Source organism: Tyto alba, unplaced genomic scaffold, assembly GCF_018691265.1.
Source record: "Tyto alba isolate M040663 unplaced genomic scaffold, T.alba_DEE_v4.0 Super-Scaffold_8, whole genome shotgun sequence".
Classification (NCBI taxonomy): Eukaryota; Metazoa; Chordata; class Aves; order Strigiformes; family Tytonidae; genus Tyto; species Tyto alba.
In genome coordinates, this window is record NW_024881329.1 from 15,001,648 (window position 1) to 15,027,840 (window position 26,193).

The 26,193-nt window shown below is 34.4% G+C and overlaps 1 protein-coding gene across 4 annotated transcripts in view; it reads right to left on the reverse strand.

Moving 5' to 3' along the window:
• The window catches only part of LUZP2 (leucine zipper protein 2), a 280,149-nt gene that overhangs the window by 108,174 nt on the left and 145,782 nt on the right, over nt 1–26,193 (reverse strand). For all 4 annotated transcript variants that reach the window (XM_042784716.1, XM_033006825.2, XM_033006828.2 and 1 more), the window contains 3 exons: nt 12,110–12,227; nt 10,563–10,633; nt 7,385–7,466 (listed from right to left, as the gene is read on the reverse strand). In XM_042784716.1, coding sequence (XP_042640650.1) covers nt 7,385–7,466; nt 10,563–10,633; nt 12,110–12,227 — 271 coding nt within the window. The remainder of the gene's footprint in view (nt 1–7,384; nt 7,467–10,562; nt 10,634–12,109; nt 12,228–26,193) is intronic.

The window sequence follows — 26,193 nt, forward strand, 5'->3', positions numbered from 1 at the left end:
AAGTATCTGCTAAATCTACAAACATTTAGCATGGTATTTACTAGAAAACTTAAGACAGTGAAGAAATTCACTATACACAAATATGCTTACTTTACTTTTGCGCTAGTAGACATAGTGTTTATTTTTCACAATGAAGTCCAGCATGATTGTCAGAGAACTAAGGACTTCTACAATAATGTTAACTTATTGTAAGATCTAAATTTTTTTTTACCCTCTAAAAAACAGATTTCTAACACAGTTATTTCATTTGAATGCTACAGTACTGGTCCTTATGAGACGAACCCCTTCATTTTGATAAGACTCACCTGTAGAATAAAGTGTATTATATGGGCAAGCATTCAGATCTGGTCTTTAGTTCCTATTTAATTCAATTACTTGCCTTGGAATGTAGAAATCCCAATTTTGGTTTTAAGATTTAATTTAATTAAACGCAGTTTAAAAGATTGTTTTTACAAATCATTCTAAGTTTCTGTCAAGATTGAACTTTCTTCCTGGATTATGGAACATAATGGGAGAAAGAAGGATGTAATTATAACATTAGGATTAAAAGAACACATTCTCTTTTACTTTGAAGGAGGGTTTTATTGGGTACTTTAATTAGCAAAATACTTAGACCTATAAAGCCAATACCCCATGCTGTGTTCTCCCCCCCACTGATAGAAAAGTCTACCTATGTTCATGAGAAACTACAGGTGTTCTGACATTGCAGCAGACTTGTTAAGAAAAACACCACCTCTGTAAGAAAACAGATTTAGATTATAGAGACACTGACCTAGAGAATAATGGTTTGGATATCATGCAGATAAAAAATGACAGTGAATCTGCACATGACATGACAGCTGTTCTTAGAATCATGTCCACACTCAAGTAGACAGATGTCAGTAATTTAAAAACCATCACTGGACTTCACATGACTCTCATCTGTATCAAAAGAGAAGTTGTAGAGCACCGCCACCAAGAGACAGAAGTAGGTAGGGGGTCCATGAGACTAGTGCCACCTGACATGCATAAATGGAACTTCTTTTGCAAACTGTTCCATAATTGTGTTTAGGTGGTTTGGTTGTGAAATAATAACTCCACATCCAGCTACCACTGCAGGTAATGTTTTAACAGAAGATTAATATATTTAGCACTTGCCTAGCAATCACTTCCACAAATACTGAAATTTATTCTGTGTATACAATACAACAAATATGAAGATTTTGCAGAACAGAAAATAAAGGTCAGAATCAAAATATGAGATCAGGATTCATGGATAAAAATCTAAAATAACCATTCACATGGTGGGTTTTGTTTTTTCAGCTGTTCAAAAGATTTGCCAGCTACCATTAAATACTGACTAAAATAATATACTGGCCTCCATTAAAATGTGTTCTCTTAGTCCCAACTCTTGAGAACATATTAATTTTCTTTTGAAGCACTTCAGTTCTAAATCTGAATATATATGAAATAATTTAAGAGATATGACACCAGAATTATTATCTGTGTGTTCTCTATACGTAGCTGGTAAATATCAGTTTATATCTTCTAGGAGGAGATATTTAAGACACCACGGTACCGTTAATTCAACCAGCAATCTATGTTAGTTACACCAGTAATTTTTGTTAATTACTATTCACATACACATGCACCTGATGTAATTGATTTGGACAGTTTAAATAGTGCAAACTTACTGTTTTATCTTATATGAATAATTAAAAAAAATATGCTCCTTTTTTAAAAATAATACCAACATTTATTAATAAATCATTCATTTTGGCTTTTACATTATAACAACATTTCTAAATCTCTTCTACTAAATCTCTAAGAACTGAAGAACCACTTAGTCGTAGAATACAGTTATAGAGCAGTACATAGGAGGGATTTATAAGACTTGGCTATAGCAATTAATATAGAGATAACCCTATCTATCTATTTAAAGTGCATCTATGTCTATAATTCCATGCTATAAGACAGATCAGTCTGAATCAGGCCATTTGCATTATGCTTTTAGTCAGTCCCAAAGACAAGGCATAATACCATTTTCCAGAAGAGATATAAGAATCTTACTTTCAAATTCTGATAGCATAATAGACAAGATTGGACATTTATACCCAGCTCTAAATTAAAAGGCACGGAATGTGAAAAAATGAAACTAAGAAACCTACATTTCTGCCTCCTTTCTACCCACTCTTTGTTCTTGTTTGACATTCACCTCTTTCCACATGTTGGCTGCCTTTAATTACTATCTAGCTGTAATTATGAAAATACATAATGAATATATATTGTTCTAAGGCTGAACTTTGCAATATTAAGCAAGGACACTGCTTCTGTCTCCTGGAGACAGACATGCAAGGTACTCAGAGCTTTGTGTGTTTCAGAGCTCATTACGTTTATTAAAGGCAACAGCTTCCATCCAGTAGCCTTTACTCACAGCGTTTTGTGACCTTGAAATGTTCAAATTAAATTTTCCCCCATCGAAATACAGAATGCTTTAGCAGTTGGCAGTGATCTAATTCTAAGAGTCAGACAATAGTTAGTTATTCACTACAGACGAAGGATGGAAGAATACCAATGTAACATCATTACCACACAATCAAAGCTCAGCTGCATGCTTATTTGCTTACCTCCAGATTTCTTGTATCTTGCTCAGGACTAAGACATGAGCAATTAAGATGGGATAGGAATGCATTCATTAACACCTAACTACTTTGGCAATATCAGGAAACCTTAGCATTCTCAATATTAATTTTCATGGTCTAATTTTCAAGTTACAGTGTAGGAATTGACTCCAAAAGCCAGAGAGAATTGGTTAGGCTATTACCTAAAACACAGGAAATATTCTTTCCTATGGGAAAATGTGTTTTACAAAGTGTTAAATATTTTTAAAAGCAACGCTAAGTATATTTTATTTGCTAAGATTTCTTAGATGAATGTAACTTTTAAGCTGTAAGCTATATTTTAATTAATAAAAGATATTTTTATCAAAAAGACATTTAGGACTTTAGGACTTATCGTAAGGGTTGTTACTAAAGAAAATAAATATTTTTCACGTGAAATGAACATCTGATCTTTTTACTAAAAATATTGCAGGCATAAGTTTTTGATGGCTCTTAAGATGCTTGTTTGGTGGTGGATATCTCTAAATTAAATTCCCTATATTTTGTTAGTCTTTTATTACTAAGAAAAACCTGACTGATCTCAAAATATCCATATTGTTTATTGTTTATTTTTACAAGTCATACATAATGTGTTACTTAATTCTCATCTTTCATAGGGAACACTGAGTAACTGGGAGAAAGAAATTTACACAGACATATTTTCTCCTTTATTTTGACAAACGGTACTATAATTATATAGTCAAAGAATTCCACCGCCATGTATTTTTAAAAATTGTTAGCATGATATAAAATACCAACAGGAATAAAATGTAAAAGACAGACTAAGGTTACTCAACCAAACTATTTTTGAGTATTTCCCTGTTTCATTCTTTATTTTCTTCCTCATCCAGAGCTATTCAGCTCTTATAAACTTTAATTGTAGTTAATGGAAAACAACTTTGCAAACCTCAGGGTCACTCCTAAAAAAATAATCATTTCTTAAGATAGAAGAAGTTAGCATGAAGTACAGCCAAGTGAAGAGCCCTTCTCCAAAAAGCTCTAAGATCCTATTAACCTAATGCAAAGATACAGAATCACTACTTACCCTATTTATTCAAATTCACTGGAAAAAAACCCATGTTTAAGTTACATGTGTCATTTGCCCTCTGCCTTTTTGTTAACAAAAGTGAAAATCAATCCACAGTCCCTAATCCTTTTTTCTGAAAGAAGTGGTTCCACTTCACATTTAGGGATATAGCTTGACATTATTAACATTTTTTTTTTCACTGCATAACAAACTAATATAACTTCCTTAGCTATTTTATATTAAATGCAGAACAAAAAGCTCTGTCAACCTTTATCAAGTGTTAAAGAGGACAACAGGTATTTTGAAATTATGTCTTACACATTTTATATACATATTGTATAAATAAACGCAGTATGGTGCTTCTGACTGACAAGTTGTATTTATTTAAGAAATGCCTTTTTATATACAAATAAACCATAGTTCTATCATGAGAAGGTCTGCAGAGAAGTTTCCTCAAAACCCAAGACTTTCTGGAAGATTGTATGTGACCCTGGACTGTGCAACAAAGCACTACTCTAAAATTTAAACCTTCCTTATCGTAACTACCATTCCTCCACACATTTTACTATCCCCGGTAGAGCAGCGGAAACAAAAGGTGTAAATTTATCTGATGTCTGTAATATATTTTCCAGAAAAGACCTGTCCTGAGATGGACTGGTTGCTGTTCTTCATGTGTTAGTGCTACCAGTGCAGAATACAAAGAATACAGAATGGGAGTGCTCGCTCCTGCTAAGGTCTGTCCTCAGCATGATCAGTGCTGTAAAGGACAGGAATATCTTTACACGTCCTTTTTGTTTCCGCAAGCCTAAGCTGCTGCTTCTACCCTCAGAAAGTTGTTACTACCTAGCAGCAGCTCCCCTGGCTGCTCTCCAAGAGGCTGTACCTATCAACATGTCAGCAGGTCCTCAGAACACCAATTTTTTAACTGCCTGCCATTCTTGGCTTCTCTAGTTTTAAAGGGCCGATAAAATGGATAAGCGTGCACAATTACATTGATAACAGTGTTTCTGATGAATCATTTGTGCAACTGGTAGTGGAAAGTCTTGCCATACATTGCACAAGATGTGGATGCAAAGTGTAATGTATTGCCGTGACATCTCCTTTGTTCTTTTTGTTTCGTCAGAGTCCTCCAATACTTTTCAGGTTATTTTAAATGTAATATTGCTTAATTCTTCTAAATTCTTACTTACACCTTTGCATTTACCTAACAAAGAACACCTTCAGGCAGATGTTTCCTGTTGAATATATACAGCCAATTAACACACAGTTAGCACTGTACTATGCCTCTTTAGCAAGTGCAGAAAAGAAATATATATTTCCAATCCCCTTCGAGTGTTTTACTCATCTGTCTTTGAGAAATGTAATTCTATTTTTATTTACTCTGATGAAAATCAAGATTTACTTCACCAAATCCTGTAGAATAAAATGTGCTTAAATTGGATTAAAAACAAGACTCACAATTCATTAAATTAGAATTAAATACAAGGTCCCATCCTGTAGCTAGGCTTGTCTCAAAATACCTAGATCTCCTTTCGTATCATTCATATTACTTTCAGAAAAATGTGAAAAACATGGAGAAACCTGGTATAAAATAACCTTCTGTGACAGAAATAATATTAATTTCCATTTCTATTGCAGCTTTCATCTGAGGATCCTGAAGCACTTTTTGAATATTCATTCAGTCTCAATGTATTGTTGAGCTTCATTATGTACATTGTACCCTGAGGCATAAAGAAATAAATGTCACAAACCAAGGACACAGTTCCGATTTCCTTAAAATCAGTGGCAAATTTAATATTCTATTATTGTCAAGCTTTAGAATACAGCTCAAGAATTCAGTTTCTCTAACCAGATGATAACATTCCAAGCCAAGTTCTGTTAGAAACTCAGAGGGGTTTTTCCTGGCTTCTGCTCTAGGTAATAATTTTGCTTACATTTAACAGTAGATTTTGTTTGACTTGTATGGAACAAATCTTGTGCTCTTTCCCAGTTCTAGGGTGTGGACTTAATTTACACAAGGCACTGCTCTTCTAGTTAAAAAAATCCACTATATCACAAAGAACAACAGAGCCAATAATCTTTTCACTACACCTGAGATTTATTTAACCCACAAATGAATTAGTCTTGAATATCACAATCTAATAGAGAGATTAAATAATGAAATATGTTTTCCACCTCTAATTTGTAAGACTAGAACTAATTGTGCTGATAAAGCTAGCAGGAATGTGTCCATGCACCTGGAAAAAGACAAGTTCAACCAGCATGTACTGAGTACTTAGCAGAGACAACTAGGTTCTCATTTTTTCCTATTTTGGGACTATATAACTTCCCTCAGTTTGAAACCGTCTTAAAACAAGTGTAGATTTTTTTTTTCATTCTGTCTGCATGCTGCCCCAGCTATTAAGAAAGACCCCCAAAATAAGCTATCCTTTTCAAGTTTGCTACAGCATTCAGTTTACTTCTTTTTCTGCCCTCAAGAACAAAAGAGGGGTTTTAGTCTCTAGACAAAAGTAAAAGTACTGAAAATTCACTGAGTATATTTTGTGGGGGACACAAGAACAGTTAAAACAGTATCTTTACCCTTCAGACGTCTGAGCAACAAAGGGGAAAAAATGTTTTTGAAAATCACATTAATTGAAAGAAACCTGCAAAAGGAATACTATCGTTCAAAATCAAGATCTTTCTAATTAGAAGGTAGCATGTAAAACATGCACTCTCACATCTTGTTCACGAAAGGCATGAACTCAGATCTTGTTCACCAAGGACATAAAGCCACACACGAATCACATTCATACAAAAGAAGGCATTTGTAAATATTTGTTAAATTTAGTAATTATTTTTAAACCTCTGTCTTGGAGAAACCCTTGTATTGTGAGCTTGGAAGACAGTAAAATCTTACTAAATAAACCAGTAATTATACAATATGAAACCAAACATAATTCTATAAAGCCTTCTAGAAGCTTGTTTTCAAGACCAGAGTTAGAATGATAGAACATCTGAGGTCTGAAGGGACCTCTGGATATTATCTAGTCAATTTATGCTCTGTGACATTCATGTTATAAGAATACTAACCAACATAAGAAACATTTCTTTTTTGCATTTTAAGATTACACAGAAAACATGATTCAACTTTTTGGGGTTTTTTTGTGCAATAGCAACATGTGGTTATTTATGCCCAACAACATTACAGTGCTACACAAAACCCAAACCTATTGTACAATACATCCAGAAACAGAATTTCATTAAAGCTTGAAATCGTAATGGGACTTAAGACCTTCTTGTGGAGATAATTAGACCAACTGTGGTCAAAATCGGACACTGTACTTCTATTTTGTTGCTGAAAACCAGTCGTGATTTCAAAATAGTCAATGTATGCATGATAGTGTACATCAGTATAGATGAGACATGAGGGTCCATAAAGACAAACTCACCAGGGAAAGTATTTGGGCCCAAGTGTCCAGTCCCAAATCTCCAGAAGTATACATACACTTAAATCCCACATAAATTAGTGAAGACAGTGATCTTAGCACTTCTGAACATTTAAACTTAATTCCGCTCCTTTTTTCTGAAGCTTGTAGAGTACTAACACATCCTTGAAATCTAAATTTTTTACATAGAAAGTTATTTGAGCTAATGACAAATTCTCAAGGCAGAAGGACTAAAAAAAGGCAGAAAAAAACCCAAACAAAAATAATGAGAGAGACGGGGAATCACTCACAGTAGCCTGCTGTTTTTCTGCTTTCTCAGCTGCCTCATTAAGCTGCTTTTGAAAGGCCTCCTGGAGAGATTTCATTTCTTCCCTAGTTTGTTGAAAACACAGAACACAAACTTCAACACAAGTGTCCATTATGAAATAATTCTTCAGATTCAAGAAAAGGCACCTTTAATTATTCAGAGTAACAGACAGATACACTGTGTCTATGAGTCTTGCTAATAAAATCATAATGAACCCATGAACTATAGTGCCAACATAATACAAAAATTATCTCTGATGGAAATTGGCCACCTTTTGCATCTACTGAATAGCCTGCTGTGCAAAACATCTGTCAGTGTATAATTTCTAGCAAAAGGATTGGCACCAAAAAAGTAAGGAAAGTGGGACACTGAAATGCACCAAAATGGAACCATACTATCATCAATAAGAACCAGTTTATACATGCTTTAAAATAAATAAATAAATACTGCTCTGATAAAATTCAACCTTGACCTGGCTCGTTCTAGAGACAAGCAACACAAAATTCAGTGGAAGATTCTGACATACAAGAAAAAAATCCAAGAGTATAATTGCTTAGATTGGACTTTATTTGAATCAAAAGCCTCCTTTGCATTACTGATGCAGTCAGAGAATTTCTCCAAATTGTGAGAAGTACAGTGGGCTGAGATCCAATGCTGACCACCTTTCTACCCACAGCATATGATGCACTTTATAGCTGTGGCAAATTACGGAAGTGACATATTTCAGAACAGCTGCAGAGCTTTTTGTGGGCTGTTGCTTGCATGGATAAACCTTCGCAGAAGACCAATACAGAACTGGATTTACACACTGATAATACAATCTAGCTCAGTGAAAACTAAACTGGAATGGAAATTATCTAGTTCATACAAGAACAGAACTTGTGAGCTGATGGATCATCTTGTTAGCTGGTAACTATACTTCTTTTAGAAATTTTAGCAACATTAGTACAGAACAGATTTAACTGAAATAGTGATTGAGCAGAATGAAATCAGTGCACAATCAGCACAATACAGCTTTGTTATCGTACAAACAGATGGAATCATTCCAAAGTCCTGATGGTACACAGAAAGAATAACACTTGAGGCATCATAGTGACCATGTTTTACTTGCAACTTGGGAAGTACTGATCAATTCAGACAAAGGAGATAAAAAAAAAAAAAAATCTAGTTTGAAGTCAGCAGAATTACATCTACTTACACAACCTGAGATTCTAGCACTCTAAACTTTACTGTATCATCCACCATTGTAGAGAATAATCAAAGTTGTGCTCACAGACCAAACACAGCTCATGTTTGTCCAAAGAAAGAAGATCATAAAATTAATACTTAATATATTTTGAATTTTTGTTCAAATACAATAGATTTAAGCAAAACATTAAGTTCACTGTTCTTCGTTTACTCCAGATGAAGTACAGCCTGAGGCTCTTGGGAAATAAACTGTGGGTCTTCCTTAGTGAAGCTCTATGAGGGAGATTCCCTGGCACATTTTTAACACCTCCTTCTTACAGTGAAATTCCACACCTCTCTGGAAGTAAATTCCAGTAAGCCTGTAAACAGTTGTCAAGTACCTGCAGTAGCTCCAAGGCATTTTCTCTGAGTATATTGTAAAAGCCTTTCATTTTCTGAAGGAGGGTGAGGGCTGCTCACAGAATATTGCAGGGATCCAGGGTCTATCTCTGGGAACCCCGATGTTGTGCACTATACACAATAGCTGAATTCCTTAGAAGCAAAAGTCAACATGTACTTTTGCATGGACCTTGATAGATTTTAAAGGGTGGTTTACAAAGAAGGTTAGGAAGAATACTTGTAGTATGTAGTAAAATTGTCCCTTAGCAGACTCAATTTTCCCATATGCAACTAAGATCTATTTACTAAGCAGTCCATTAATACATTTAATCAATTAATCTATTTATTTCATAAAAGCTGCACAACAATCAAGCCACTACAAAAACACATTTGTGTGTGAAGGATGGAGTCTGTGACAAGGGCAGCTTTTGGTGCTGAGACATATACCTTTAGTTGCTCCTAAGCCATTTAAGTGTTTAACTAGGACATTAGCTGAAGTCTTGATTTCATCATTTAATAGATATGACTGGAATACCTGAAAGATCCTTATGTTTCTGATCCTTCTCTGTCACAGTAAAAATGAGAACTTCTATAGGTGTTGCATTATGGATCTTATTCATTGTGTATTGAAGAACTGAAGGTTGTTTTATCAGAAGACTTCTCTATAACAATGTCGTTTCATACATACCTTTATTAAATACAATATCAACAATAAGATGGCCATGGGATTTACGTATTGCATTACTAACAGTTAAAGTAGTATGAACTTTATTAAGTTTTTAAAATATTTTTTTCCTAAGGAAAAAATATGAAGTATAGATGCATTCATTATATAATAATGTTTCTAGCGAAAGTAATCCTGATATTAGTCATGTTTCCTTGCTATTAAAACTGTACTGATGTTGTTATTTGGTGGTCTGACTTTCAAGAATTAAGAGAAGTATAATGATGGGAATTACTTTTGATGAAGGACTAGGGGATTTGAGACTGAGGACCAGGCTGGAAACTTGCATTCCCACCCATGGAAACTCATTATTACTTAAGTGCTCAATTAATACTTTAAAGAGAATACCTCTCTCTCCTCCTGCCTTCCTCACAGATATCCAGTGCAAGTATTCCTACATTTACACAATGACTAGTGATTTTAAGTGTCTACATATGTATGAATCTTTAATTAAGAGGACTGAATAAATATATATGATCATCTCCAAATTCAGAGTTTGAGATACTTGAGTAATTTAATTAACTGGGCACCACCATCCACAAGTAATTTTCTAAAACTTCTAATTTTATTCTTTTTAAGAAAAATTTTAATGACTAGACCTTCCTGAGAAATTAATAATCCCTTTCTTTAGCACATATCTTGCTGCAGCATTGTAGTATGTTTTCCTAACATATGTCCAATATCAGCAAATACATAATTTGTTTCAAAAGCTTCCCAAAACAACATTCACTGCCTTTATTTTACTATTATCCTCATCAGACTCTGGAATACAACACTGTTTATAGATTAAAGTAAAAGTAAAAATAGAATCTCCTTGTCTGACAGTTTTCAGTCTGGAAACAGAAAGAGAAGAGAGGAGGTGGGGCCTTACCTTTGTTTTTGGCCCAGTTCCAGAAGTTTCTGCACATCATTTTTGGCTGATGCTTCATCATTTCTCAAAGACTGATAGCAAAGGAAAAACTCTATTACCACAGGGATATTTAATATTATTCATCTGTGAAATGATTTATTTGATCCTCTTTAATAAAATGCTCCTGATGAATTACAGATATTACTGCTTGCAAGGTACAAAGGAATAGCCTGACTTTTCTTTTACCATCACTCAGCACAGCTAACTGTACACGCCTGTTTTTCAAATATTAAATAAGAGCTAATCAAATAAAATAATTAGATTTAGAAACAAACAAATGACTAAAAGCATTAAAATTGTATGACAAAGATAAGTGTGTATACACACAAGACAATACTACAGCTCTTTGCCTATATCTGGATCTCTGCAGCATTGAGTCCAAAATAGCTCATAATTTTGCTGAATACTAACCTTGAACTGTGCTGCATAAAAAATCCCATCCTAAAATACCTTTGTTACAAGGAGAAGCACATTCCTCTAAACAGTAAGAAGAAAACCCTTACAATAAGAAAGAGTGGTAAAGCACTCGAAAAAAAAAAAAAAATTCCAGAGTTGACATTATTTAGAACCAGAGAAGCCTAGAATATAAGACAATGTAATGTATCAATATAATATAGCACTGTACTGATACACATTACCAGTAGTGTTCTGTGAATATAGGTAAGATAAGGTAAAATACAGGGATTCTAATCCTTACATTTTTCCCATTTAGATTATATCAACATGAAGATTAAAATGAAATGTCAGAAAAATACTGTCCTTTAAAATGGCATAAAATAAAGAGACAAATCTCAGCTGATGAGACTGAATGTTTTTAGGAGACCAACAGATTGCAACTAGAAAAGAAAGTCGTACTGTGAAGTGAACGTCTGGTGATATCAGGACCTCAAATCCAGAGCATGATTTTTAATCTACTTTTCACTCTGAGGAGCTGATTTGACTGCAGAGTTAATCTAACTATTGCCCTTTTAGCCTACTCATGATACCCAAAAGTTAAATGCACAGGTGTCTCAGTGCTAGCTGCAGGCTCATCTAGTACAATTTGTCAGCTAAAATTGTAATGTAATGGCCTGCAGTAAATCCAGTCAGTCAATGTAGGTGGTGTGTCAGGTAGGTAAAGTGAGCAGCTAAATAAGGCTGAGTGTACGTAACTCATCAGCAAAGATGCATCCTGCAACAGCAAAGGAAATCCTTTATAGTAGCTGCCAGGACAAATGTGTGGTAACTCCGCTAAAACAGCTTCTTACTTTTCCTTCCTTTCCTTTTTTGTGCTACTATGCTCTATTTTCATATTTTATTTTGTTGATTAAGTGGACAAGGGCCCAACTCATTCGGAATATGTTTCCCATTAAAACATTGGGTTTATGCTAAGTACAACATCAGCAAAACAGTAATTATTCACATATTTTCAAAACAGAAAACAAACACCACATTTTTTGTTAATAAGTAGACACCAATATGAAAAAGTCAAGGTAAGTAATTCTGCAGAAACTGAGAGAGAACCTAACCTGGAGGTTTACTTTAATTCCCTCAAGTTCTTTAGAAGTCTTCGACAGTTGACGAAGTATATTGCTCCTTTCCTTAAAAACTTCTTTCAGCTGTCTTTCCAGTTCTTCATAGCCCTGTCTAACACAGAAAATACAAGCATGAGATCTCAAAACATTACTCAATGCATTTGAAAACAGTCTTAGTTCATCCAAATTGAATTAATTCCAACACTCTATACAGATTCCAAATTGGAGTCTCCCCCCTGGTCACCTATATAGCAATTTGATTTCTCTTAACAGAATAATAGATGTTTTACATGTCAAAATGATGTGCTGCATCTGAGTATGCAAATTATCAGACTGAAACACTTCAAATGGCATCTGTGATGAATAGGAGACAGAAAGGACGTATTTAACATGAGTGATGGTACATAGCGTGAGAATATTCTTGTTTTTAAAGGTATCCCATGCAAGAAACCAAGCAAAACTTTTGAAGTATTAACTTTTGTGACAGTCAGTAATTTGAGGGAAGGATGATTCAGGTCTATTCTAAGTTTGTAAAATGTATTTTATTCCACAATTTCTCCTCACTTACAGTATAAACTAGAACTGACAAATATACTAAGAGCAATCAAATCTAATTATTAATTAATGGATAAGCCAAAATATTCTATCCTTTTCTAGATGGTAATTTTTACTTGGAATGTAAGTATACATTTTAAAGTTTTTATAAAATCCACAATGCAATGAATCCAAAACATACTGTTTTACGTTGAATTAAATACTGATCCAACTCATACTCTATGTCAGGAAAAAAGCAAACATTACAGTTAATTCTAAACTAAAACACTTTTTGATTTAAAACTGTCATTTTAAGGAAGACTGATCAGTGAATTGAAACATTCATTCTTTCTACAACTTAGTTCTATTATTTTTATTTTTATTTTTTTTTCCTTGCTGTAACTCTGGTTCTAAGAAGGGGAAAAACAGAACCTCAACTCTGCAACAAAGTACTATTTTATTATTGGAACCAAGATCTTGGAGTTAAACAGGAATCTTAGTGTTCTTTTAATAGATTTTCAATATACATTTTAGAAACGAATCTCAGCAAAGCAAATTAAACATGCTACCTAATATCAGTCCTATCTATTTTAGCAACAGCTCATGAAATAGGATAGATTTAGGAAAAAAGAAAACTATTCTATATTAAATGATACTTTGGATACCTAGAAGAGATGAAAGTGAATAAAACATCTCTTTCATCACACAAGATTTTAGGCAAATAGTCTTAACATTATATTGAAGTTTCAGCAATAATTATATTCAGCTTTGACAGAATATTGCAAATTAAAATGTGTAGAGTTCATTGACTTTGTATCTCTAATGAAACACAAAATATCTCCAATTTCTCCTTGTTGCTGCAAAATAAGAACATAGATGTTTTGGTCTGCAATGTAGCACTCAACACTTTCAGTGAAGATCTTCGGCACAATTGCTAGGTCAGCTGTTTTATTTTCCAGTAGAAGGAAATTTTTAGGGGAAAGATTTGAAAAGAAAAAGAGGAAAGATATTTTCTCCCCCACCCCCAAAAAAAAACCATTGTGATGTTTTCCTAGGATGGTAAAACAAGAACTAAAATCTTTCTAATACATTCTGTAACTGGTAGATGAAAATCTTGACTATCAGTAAAACATTTTATCCTCTTGATAAATTTTGCCTTTTCTTTCAGTATGTGGATGAACTTTATTTCAAGAAACTGTGGTTTCAGACCATTTCAATTATGAACATCAACCAGAGGAATGGAAGAGATGTAGATTTAGTGGGAGGAACAAGAAGAACCTCTGAGAATGACTGTAAGAAGTCATGAGGTGACATCGTGTAAGGAGACAATGCCAGGACTCAGCTATGTTACCAGTAACTAAACAGCACTCTGAAGTAATTTGTTTATCCTTGGTATGGATAACTAAGACTATCAAAAATAAATTATCTCAGATAGAGGTCATGGAGTCAGACTCCTCATGGGTTTACAGGAAAAATCTATATACTGAGGTCATGAACCTTCCAGAATTTCACACTATTTACACAGAGGGTTTGGTTCAAATTGTTCTATCAAACTGAATGAAATAACCTATATGAATTAAATGTGGCTAATACTAGAATACCTGATAGATATTAGCATTCTGGTCATTACATGCTATGTAAATATAATAATCTTGCATTAAGTTTTATATAGAAACACCTATAGCTTTTTTTTATTACCACTATTCGTGATTTTAAACAAGTTATACATCACTGTAAAAGAGTTGGATCACCTCAACAGTAACAACATTATGTGTAATCAGCCTGACAAGCTTCAGAGAATACTCCCATTTTAATCTGCAGAGGAACAGAGGTCAAGGAGGAATTTCCTCCTGCTAAAGTAATCAAGCAGTTTCAATAAGGTCATCACTTCCCTTCCTCTTTATGCATCACAAAAAGTGTGTTAGGCTTGATGGTCTCTTTTCCATTGAAATGTCATGCTTTTGTTTAAAGTTAAACCCTGCATTTTTTTAAAAAAATTACCTGTCAGCAGTAACACAGTTTTAACAATCACTTTAAAGTAACACCCTCCTCCAATTCCAGTTTAGCTAGAGCATTTAAAAGCCATCTGTCCCAGGCAGCCAATTATGCTGCCCCATGAGTATTCAGTTGGCACAGGTTTCACTCTATCATTTTATAAATACTGATACATACCAATTTGCATGAACTAACACATTTCCCGAATTTTTAAATTAAATTTAATATAAACTATGCGTGCACTTCTACTTCCCCTCATATTATCTTCTATGACACACTGGGCAGGGAAGAGGAGACCAAAAGTTAACAACCAATTTACCACACCCAATGAGTCACAAAGAAAACCAAACCCTCAGAATTATTAGAATATAATTATATATGAAAAAAACCCAAAGAAAACAAAAACAAAAAAGCACACACAAAAAAAAAAAAAAACCACACAAAAAAAAAAAAACTCAAAAGCCCGAAAGAAGAATGAAGATACAAGACACAGCTACCGGATCTATTAACTATTAGGTCCTCAATGTTTCTAAATTCTGGACAATATTATCTCTGATATCAAGCTTTGACTCAGCATTGTGTCCAAGAACAGTGCCCATGTATTCGAAGACAGTAAAATTGAACTCTGCACCTGTGTGATAACCAATAAACCCTCAGATTAGCCCATCTATTTTGGTTACCTCAGTTTCTACGTTGCAAATGTGCACCATTTAGACCAAAAAATTGCAACTCAAGTGAACAAAAAGTAAATTCGTAAGTATGATGATCTAATCATTAATCACTTGGATTATTCAAGAACTCTCATACTCTCCCACAAAACTGAATATATCTTCACATTTACATTTCCTTAATATTAACAGGATTATAAGAATTTGATTTAAGAAAAGATCCATGGTCAACTGCTTTTATATTCTTCCCTTCTTGATTTCTAAATAACCGAATTTTAGTCTCCCACATATGTGATAAGCGCTCTTTGGAAAAGGTTTCACACACATATATGCAATATAATTGTAAGCATGGATAGGTAGGCTATTCTAGAAGTAAAGTCACTTTTCTGCATCAGCACACACATAGTCTGCAGCTGTACTATTGTAAGAAAGGCATAGAGTATTTTCTGAAACTAATGTTAGATTTAAAAAAAAAATATTTTCACCACAACATAGTAACATTTCTTTCATATTTGAAAACACATCAACTACAAAACATATCACAAATACAGAACTTTGTCCTAATGCATATTAGCAAACTCCTCTGAATTTGACAAATTAACAAGATGATCTGTCTAATTAAGAAAAAACTGCAAGATGTAAAGCAATTGGACCAGATATCAACAAGATTTAATCAGCATAATTCCTCTGAAGTCAGAGAATGTTTAAATTGAAAGAACACCTATCTATATCTACCTGCCTGAATGAAGCATATGGGCCTTTAAGAAGGGTGGAATCATCCCTCACCATACCGGAGAAAGTAAGAGAAGGAACTTCAGTAGAAAAACAGTGAAATGTTAAACTCAGTGACAAGTTATGTAGGTGTGGAGGGAGGGTGGATTCTTGCAGCCAGAAAAATAAGTTCTAAACTGAATAAATTGCTAATGTTGAACTTGAGTGCCAGTTTCATACTACAGGATATTTCTAGAAGAAGCTGACTTAGCATGTGTGATGTGTCACCACTGTACCACCCTGCCATAACCAACATGAAATCACTGTGACTTTCTGAAATCCTCTAATCTTCAAAAACTTTGGGGGTTCTCTAGTCATTTTTCAGTATAATTACATGTGGCCATCGGAAATTAAGCCCATTCCTAGGAAATCCAATATGTAATTATAAACAGAATAAATCTGTTCTCGGAATATTAGGTTACACCAGTTACAGCATTCTGCAAAATGAAGTGTCATTATCAGTATATCCACCTGGGATTAAAATGAATATTTATCATTTTAGCACATGAAATTGCTTTTGAACGTGTTCATTATGAAACAGAAAAATTTAGCAACACTGTGCATGTTAAGGTCATCTGTAGTACTCTAATTGCAAGTTGTTTCACTTTTACCATCAGACTATTGATGTAGTGTCAGTGTAAATTGCTGTATCGTTTATTTTCAAGGGAATGATATTCACTTACAGTTTTAAGATTAGTCACCTTTGACTCCTCTATTATTCTTACTGACATGATTTAATAGATTATAGTAAACATTTCAACAGATTCTAATTTTCAGTATGCAACAGTGACAAACATCTAGTAACCAGAAAGACTTTTGTCCCAGAGATCACTCTACCTCTTGACTGTTATTTCCTTAAATATTAGAATTTAAGGTTTTAGTCTTCAAAGTAATGATTGAGATTATTTCTCATTGAACAGTACGTATTCTGTCAGGACAAAGTAAAATTGATTTTATTTTCCCACTAGGTTTACAAAGCCCATATCTGAAACAAAATTTTTCTAAATATTTAAATTATTTATGGTACATAAATGTCCCTGACTGGAAAAAAAAAAAAAAAAAAACAAACCCTTAAAACAAAACAGAAAATTGGAATACAATCTGCAGTTTGAGACAAACAAATAGAGTTCTCTTTCAGCAAATCTATTGTCAGTTATATTAAAGCCACTCTTTTAAAAAAAAAAAAAAAAACAAACAACTTTTTGCTCTAATTGCAATTAATAGATTAGGATATTCCACTGTAAAATCTAAGGAAATTAGTTCAGATGATGAGAAGGTCACAGCCTCATGGGTTTGGATATTTTTTTAAAGCAGCAATGGTTAAGAAGAGAGTATACTCTATACCTTTTCATGCAACATAAACAGTAAATACTGCTTACAGAGTACACTTGCAAAGTACATGATTACCAAGGTGCTTCCAAAACAATCTTTTGAAGATCTTTTTGGTGGCAGATGTGTACACATGAATTTGGTTTATGTTCAAGTGAGAAAAAGATTCATTACAATTTAAATCAACATATCTAGAAGTTAAAGATAAGAATCTTTAAAAATATAAGAAAAGGAAACAAGATGGAAATAATTTATAACAGAGCACTGTAATGTTGCTTTTTGCTCTCTTTCTAAACATGGGCATTTTGATATAGAAATTCAGCGTGAGGGAGGTAATCTATTGATGATCAACAAACAGTGACCAGATTACCTAAATAAAGTATGCAATACATAGTGTATATATATATAATGTACTATAATATTATTCAACCTGAGTTTCAACTACTTTTATCTGATTTCAGTCAATTCTGAACTAACAATTACATCTGGGAAAAAAAAATCATATAAGCACTGAGCTGATGAGCAGATAAGTTTTTTCTGAAATCCAGTCTTTGTCAGATACAACCCTTCTCTATACTCAAATGTCATTTACATTGTATGGTTTGTATTTGGGCATTATCCAAACACTGTGTTCCACACTGGGGGCAGTTGGGGGTGGAGGGGAGGGCAGGAACAGGTGGACAGGGAGAAAGAAAAATTAACAGAAAACTTGGGGATTTAGGGTGAGATGAGAATTTTTTTTTTTAAACCTGACCTTCAGAATTTGTGCAAAACATTTGATTGGAATGTTCTATCCTTATCTAATGAGAATAATATATAATCTTGTGGTCCAGGCTTGATTTATTAACAGTTCAAATAAAAATCACTTTGTCAGTATGTGTATGACTATAGCAGGTTATAGCTACTTAAAAAGACTGAAGTGCCCAACTTATTCTAACTTTAATAGCCCACAAAATGGTAGCAGTGATGGTGCATTATATTTGATTTCTATAGAGCTAGCAGCTAGAGAATCAGGCCCTTTGCATCCATTTGCATCTTTTGCAATACAGTCAGGTTATCATTTCTGTCTCAGATAGCTGTATAATTTGATCTCATAGTTGTTTTGGAATGTTACATTTTATTCTGCTGTTTAATAACAAAAGAACCAACCAACATCATGACATCTATAGGAAAATTCACTGTCTCTTTCCAAGCTATTATCTCAGTAGATATAAAATTGAAATATTTCTACTTTACCTGACAGAACTGTCAATTGGTATCCTCTGAAAGTCTATTTCACTGTTTAATAACAGTTCACTGATCAGCTATAATCAAGTTTTAGAAATGGAACTTGTAAAACTTTTTTTTTTATTAACCCAGAGGCAACAAAATGAGAAATTAGTGCCAGATCATTTGATTCTATATACATAATCATGCACACACACACACAATGTATACATATAAAAACATGCACACAGATGAGATAGATAAACCTGGGACTAATGTGTTTCTAGTCAGAGACATGCCACAGGAATATTCTTGTTAAATTCAAACTGGAATCCTATAATCATGTTAAGAACATGCACAGTGAGATCAGCTAGCAGTATAACCTAGATTTGCCAAAGTCCACTCAACATTTCTACTGATTGTGGAAGCTTGTCCTAATGATAAGCTACCCACTTTGTGTCATGTGGCACTTCTCAAATGTCTAACACTACTAAGTTAGATTTATTGCATTCCTAAACTATATAATGATTATTTTTAATATATGAGTAAATAATTTTTCAAATTAATATGTGAAGGAGTCAGGATAAAGATTATAAAAATAGTTAGGGGACTCAGGTACTTGACTAACACTTCATTTACTATCAAGATCCTAAATTACTTACCAACTGCTACCCAGCACCACAAGCACCTAAGAATCTTCTCTGTCACTAGAAATTACATCCCGACTCTGCTGAATTGTTCAGAGACACAAAGGAATGAAAAAGGAGGCTTTGAATCCATGGCCTGATGACCAACCATGTACATGTTTTATGAACAGTGTAAGTTAAGTGCTGATCTTGTGAGTATTTATTAGGACAGGGAGAAAAGCCAAAACTATGAATAGTGTGAAAATTAGTGTTCTCATGCACTTATGGAGACCTGAGAGAGCCTGAAAATTATATTGATAATGTAAAGTGTAATAAAAAAATAGTTGTGATTTCTGCTAAATCAATCTAGAGTCCCTTCACTAAGTGAATGATACAAAGGCAGCCCAGTCTGGCTGCCTCTGCACTCCTTCAGCATCAACAATTTACACACCTTATGGCACAAAAGTTGACTCCAGTCTGACACGGGTTTATATTTTGTGATATTTCATGGAGAGGAACAAACCCCTTCAGACAAGGAAAACAGTGACTAGGGAGTGAATCATTCTCCAGCAAGGTTTGTCTCTTCCACTGACTGCAGAGGAAGCCTGGCAATAAGCATCATCAGGGTAATGTTTTATGTGGAAGACTGAAGATGGAATAAAGCTGCTGAATATAACAACTTAATTCAGCTGGTATGGTAGGAATTACACAAACACCCAGATCACAACAGTCACCCAACACACACAGGTAACATACAGACAGTACAGAAGTGATGCTCGCTGCCATGTCCTGCCTAGATAAGGGAAGTGAGGAACTTGGATTCGTAAATCCCCCACAGAGCAGACAACAGTGAGACAAGTCTCAAAGTCCATACATAGACATTTATTAATTTCCTGCTATGTACTATTTGGATACACGATAATTGACTAAGTATATAATGAATTATGAAAAGTGATATGGTATGCCTGGCGTCACCTAATAATAATAAGGAAAAAGAAGAAAAAAGAAAAAAAGTCAGATGAAGAGAGATAATCATAGATATCACTGGTCCGGGTTCCTTTGCTTCTTTTTCACTCCTTGTTCCACCCTACTGCACCCCTCTCAATTTATACACCCTTTCATTGGGTTTGTCCCCTAGGTCAACCCACATATTGATGTATCACATGTATGGGGAGGAGTAAGGTGCTTCATGGGATGATGTAACTAGTATATGCAGGAGTGTCAACTTTAATACGCATTTCATGGATAATGAAGCAAAGGTCATTGAAAGATACACAAGATCAGAACCGTCCTGTCACCACAGAGCTTCCTCCTCCAGGTGCATCCTGTGCTATCCCAGCAGCCTCATCACAGCCAGATTCCACATTATCCACTCCGTGACTGTGTGAGTGTTTGAGACATTCCTTGCCTCAGAGGACCTCCTCCTCCCATAGCTCATCTTTACCAATTCTAGTCTCTTGCCCTTGTATATGCTTCCCTTGAAGCTGCTTCTCTCAGTCCTTGGTTTTGGGGATTCACATCCTAACTTCTGTCTTACTTCTGCTCAAATGTGAATAAAACAGTCTGTTCAGTATAATTTTCCTCTCTTCTTTCACGAGCTCTGATGCCAGTGTGATTAAAAATGGATCATTACAAAAAATAAATACTAATATTTTTCAACTGAAGAAATGAAAACCTCCCTCCATTTGATTAAAATTGTTCCAGACATTCTTACAGATATTTAGAAATTCAAGAATAAGAGGTTTATTGAATATTCTATCATCTCTTGCTGAAACCTTACTGTTCTCTGTAGTACAGTTTACAGTGTTTCAGCCCTTTAAAAGTTTCGCAATGGCTCAAAGCCTGGGAACTTCTACCATCACCTCTGGGAGATATTTTCACAGTCTAGCAAAATCAGAATATTCAGAAAAAAAAAAAAAAGTTTCCTAACTTTCAGACTATATTTTACCTTTTTTCACTTTTTTCCCTGAATCATGGAAACTCTTGCCAACAAATCTGCCGCATCCGATTTTACTGTCTCCTGTCTCCTTTTTCTCCTTCATGGTGCTATGAATTCAAATATGCCAGGCACTTAAAGAGATATTTAGATTTCTGTTTATGCCCTCTGACATCTGAGATTAAGGAATATCACCAGTACTAGAGTCCTATCTGCTACTGAACCTGGCTGTGACTAGAATGACTAAGTGTATTCAGTTAGAATCAGAGAATGCTAGGTCTGCATATCTTTTGCTTTGAGGGTGAATATTTGTTACTTTTCATTCAATTTTCAAATCAATCAGGAGATCTCACTCTAAAATATTACTTCAATATGTCAATATAGCACCAACCCAAACTATTATTAACAGAAGGTATTAACTGCATATTGTTTATATGATTCCCAAATTATATGTTCTAAAGTGTGCTACATTGTGGATGTCCCACAACTGTAAAAAGACTTAAAAAAAAAGCATCAGGAGCATGACATGAACTTGTAGCATAACTGATGCTACCAAATTAACAAGACAAAATAAAGGTTAAAACTAGCATAGATATTAACACGTTGTTGGTCAATCTCCAAAGAAAAGGCATCATAGCACACCAGAGAGCCCAAGACCTTCTGAAGACTATCTCATGTTACCTGACAGTCAGCACTAAGATAAATTGTCTTCTGACTAGCTTGGGGTGGTAGCAGAACAAGCATGTGCCTGTTTGAAAAAGACAGTATCCGTAACCTGATAAAAACAAGTTTTTTCTTTCTGTATAGAAATTGTTACAGAAATCACATAATACAAGAAATATATAGAAGTTCTTATCCTAGCTCCCAGACATCAGTAGAAAATTTGTCAGTTTTAGCTGACTCTTCTGACATTGTATCCTTGGTCTTACAATATTAAAGCTTCATTCAGGGGAATATCAGAATCTGTCTTTGACTCTTGGTAAACTTTTCAGAACTACCTGAGGGTAGCTTGCCTGCAGTAAACCTCTTTTTTCTTTTTTTTTAGTCCATCTGCTATATTATACGAAAGAAAAATCCTGCAAATCCCTTCAGAAGACTACTTTTTAAAGGGAACACAGTAGGAATATTATGTTCTACCTAGCAGAAGGATTTCTAGATACTTGTTTTACTCAATCTGATACAAAATGAGAAAAGTGAAACCCAAGCTCCTTTTAATGCATAAGTCACCCACTCAGCAATTCTGTTAGCAGGTCTGTCCTTGCCCCTGGCTCTTCACCCCTTTATAGTCCTATTAGAACAATATGCAGAATAGATGGAAACAATTGTATAGTTCATTTTCTGCCAGAAAGGACAACTTTGAGCAATTTACCATTAAATTGGTCTTTATGGCATCAAACCACCTTTAACTTTGTTCACTCCACTGTGAAAACAGATTATCTCAAGATACTATTATCCTGTGCTTGTATGAAACACAGGACCATGCATGCTGCAACTCATTTCTGTATGATCTTTAAAATAATAAAAATAATTAAAATAATTCTTTTTTATTTTTTTTATTTGCAGTAGCAAAATGATGATACTGTTCCACTGATGCATTCAGGATGTCTTTTTCACTTCTGATTATATAACTTACAAAATTATTATCCACATCTTAAACTTTGTCCTCACTAAACTTCAAACAAATTTGCTTAAAATACTCATAAATCCTGATCACGTATAAGTACGTTCTGGAAAAAAAGTCCATGTTCTTGTAAGCTGTACTTAACTGGAGGCCCGTAGTCTATTGAGAACAATTGATTTTGGCTTTGTTGCTACCATAATAGTAATTTTTCTTGAATTGTACAGATCTAATTAATTTATTTTTTTAATACATCTAAATAGTAACACCAAAGTGCATTGCTTGTAAGGGTCACATATTGACCAATCAAGCAAAGCTGTTATCTTGACTTTAGCCACTAATGTGACTTCATTTGCATTTCTCAATGTGATATGATCATCAGGTAGAGAAGAAAGTAAAGAGAAAATAGAGTCAAACTGAAGAGAAAAATACAGTTTTATCTGCTAAGGATCAAGGTATGGTCCCATAGGAGAGAATGTGGATTGTAGAAAGACTGAAACGGGACAGAAGTCATCAAGTGGAAAAGAAGATATAGAAGCAGCAGAAAATAAATATGAAATTCTGAAGAGTAAGCTGAAACCTAAATGAGAGTCAGAAATATCTCAAGAGCTGAAAAGATCTGACAAGTCCTGGGTAAGCAATAAAGAGGGTTAAATGAGGAATTTGATGTCCACTGCTCGATGTCTGACTCCTTAACCACAAAATACTGCTTTTGGCATAATATATGTCAGGGAAATTTGGAGTAACAAACTCTAAAACAATTAGTGAATACAGATTATGAGGAATATACACAAGTATCTGGGAAGCAAGAGAACTGGTAATTTCAAAAAGATGTTAACTTCTGAAACAGTATAGAGAAATGCTGAAATAAGAAAAGAAATCAGGTAGATTTTTAAGAACAAGAAATGCAAAAATAAGTGAAAGAGACATAAAACCAAAATTATTTCTCTAACTAACACTTGCCAAAATATTTCAAATTTGCATAAGATAGATATAGTCCTCTGAAATTCAACCACAGAAAGTTATCCAGAAATACATGTATGCAGAAAACATTGTAATATATCACAATATCTATTTTGTGTCCCTCTTTTCAACAGATGGTATACAGAGCTACGTATATTATTTCAACACTTCTTTATCCTGTAAAATGCATCTTCCTGTTTCCCTCAAAAATGTACTGAAACTCAAGTTTAAAAAAAAAAAAGTGATACATAATAAATTAACAGCTGTTATTCCCATTGAACCAATACCTAAAATCATATTGATTCTTCTCTTTATGAAGTCTATATGAAGTTAGTCTTCTTACAATTAATCTTAATAAAATGTAATTGTCTAATAAAAACTGCCTGTGATATTTATAGCTTGACGATCATCAGTAATGTATCTAAAAGAACAGAATAACATTTTAATGGATAGACTCCAATGGTTTACAGACAAAACAGCAAAACAGGCATGCTTCGCTTTTTTACATTAGGTTCATTCATATATTTTCTTCTGAAACAATTCTGTATTTCCAAAAACTTGGATATAAAATTTTATGTTTCTAATAGAAATTTTAGGCTAGTAGGAATTACACTTATTAATCACCAGGTCATCCACCCATTCTGAAACTTACCTTACTAGTGTGTAGGACTTCGGTGAGATTTGGATCAATTCTTAATGAAATCTTTGGTGGTTTTCACTTAACATTTCTATTCCAGAAAACACTTAAAGTCTATAAGAAGACATTAATGCATTTTGCTCCCTTCTTGCCATCAGTGTTCCCACTGTGTTTACTTGTCCAGTGCCTAAAGCACTTCCTAAACACAATTTTTTTGTTGGATTTTCACCTATCATTTTAATATATGAATAATCCAGAACATGACTGGGTCATTTCTTTCACTGGAGTAAACGTTCTTAGTGAACAGACAAGAATGCCATGAGAAGAAAAGGAACACCAGGTAATGAGGCACTTGCTAACTTCAATTTATTATCTGGACTAATCAAGGGACCAACTGCATTAGAACAAGCTTCACACTCACTGCCACACCAAAACCCCAGGCACTTCCCTGAGATGGATCCCAAATGTCACTCCAGTGAGTTGACACAGCCCTTTCTCCAAAGGGGCTCAGTGTTGTGCACTGGGTGGTACCAACATGTGATGGTTCCCCCCTCTCCTATCTACATCGTCTCCCCGCCAGGCTCTGCAATCTTTTGTAATCAGGTGTCCCTACAAGCCTACAACCAAATCAGCCCTCAGTGATACTGCGAGCACACCTTCTAGCCATTGCAGGTGTTCTTCTGCTGTTACTCATTGATCCACAGACCATACCAAGGTTTATCACACTCAGTTCCTGTTTGCATAGTCCTGTTTGCCAGAACTCACTACACTCAGTTATGATGCTCCTGGGACAAGGAGGAAGGAAAAACTAAAAGATAAACTGCAGCTGTATGCCACACTTTCAGTTGGACACTGATTCCATAACAGCTTAATCTTTAAATGACACAGAACGGTGAAACTTGACAACTCCTCCCTTTTCTTTTTAGAGACTCTGTGGGAACTACTGATATCTGAGAGGTTTTTCAAAGGTCACAGCAAAATTTATGATATAAAGCATTATCAAGTGCAAATATAAATGTTTCTACCCCTTCCCATCACAATCTTTTTAATTCATTGAAAATACTTATTTTCTGAATACATTATATTGAGAACTACACGGGCAGAGAAAAAACAGCTAAATTTACCACATACAGAATGCAAATCAAGTGCTGAAGAACTATGTTCTTAACAAGTTTCATGTAAATTTGTGTTTGTTGTTGAGAAAGTCCTTCTGGATTGCTGAAATGCAGCTATGTTAATAAGCAGATATAAAAAGTAAATGCTGAAAGCAAATGCCTATCTCACTTCCTACAGACTTTCCTTTCCTCAGACACTAACTCTTCCCTCAGCATATGCCTCCATCAGCAGACAGCACCTGCTACGTCTTCTAGATGGAAAATGGAACTTCATGCCAAAGATTTTATTTTTATCAGGATCCCAGCGATACAAGTGCTTCTTCAGCTTCATCAAGAACTCTGTGAAATAAACCTGCTCAGAGAGTATCTAACTGACATAGAACACCTATACATTCTTTTTTTTCTCTCGTTCCATACCTGCTTGGAATGTCATTTCCATTGCAGATTCAATGGAAAAAAATGTTATGCAACTAAATTCTTCATCAGTACACTTTGCAGGATCAAAAGTTTCTTTCCAGGAATGGTACATAAACATGCCTGAAATTTGCCATATATACAAACCAATGGGGATGGTTCAATATATTCAATATCATTTCTCTCCTGAAGAAGAGATTCCTTCACTCTGTATTCAGTCCATTTTTACTAGATCAGAACTGAGCTAGATATAACGTCGTGAAATT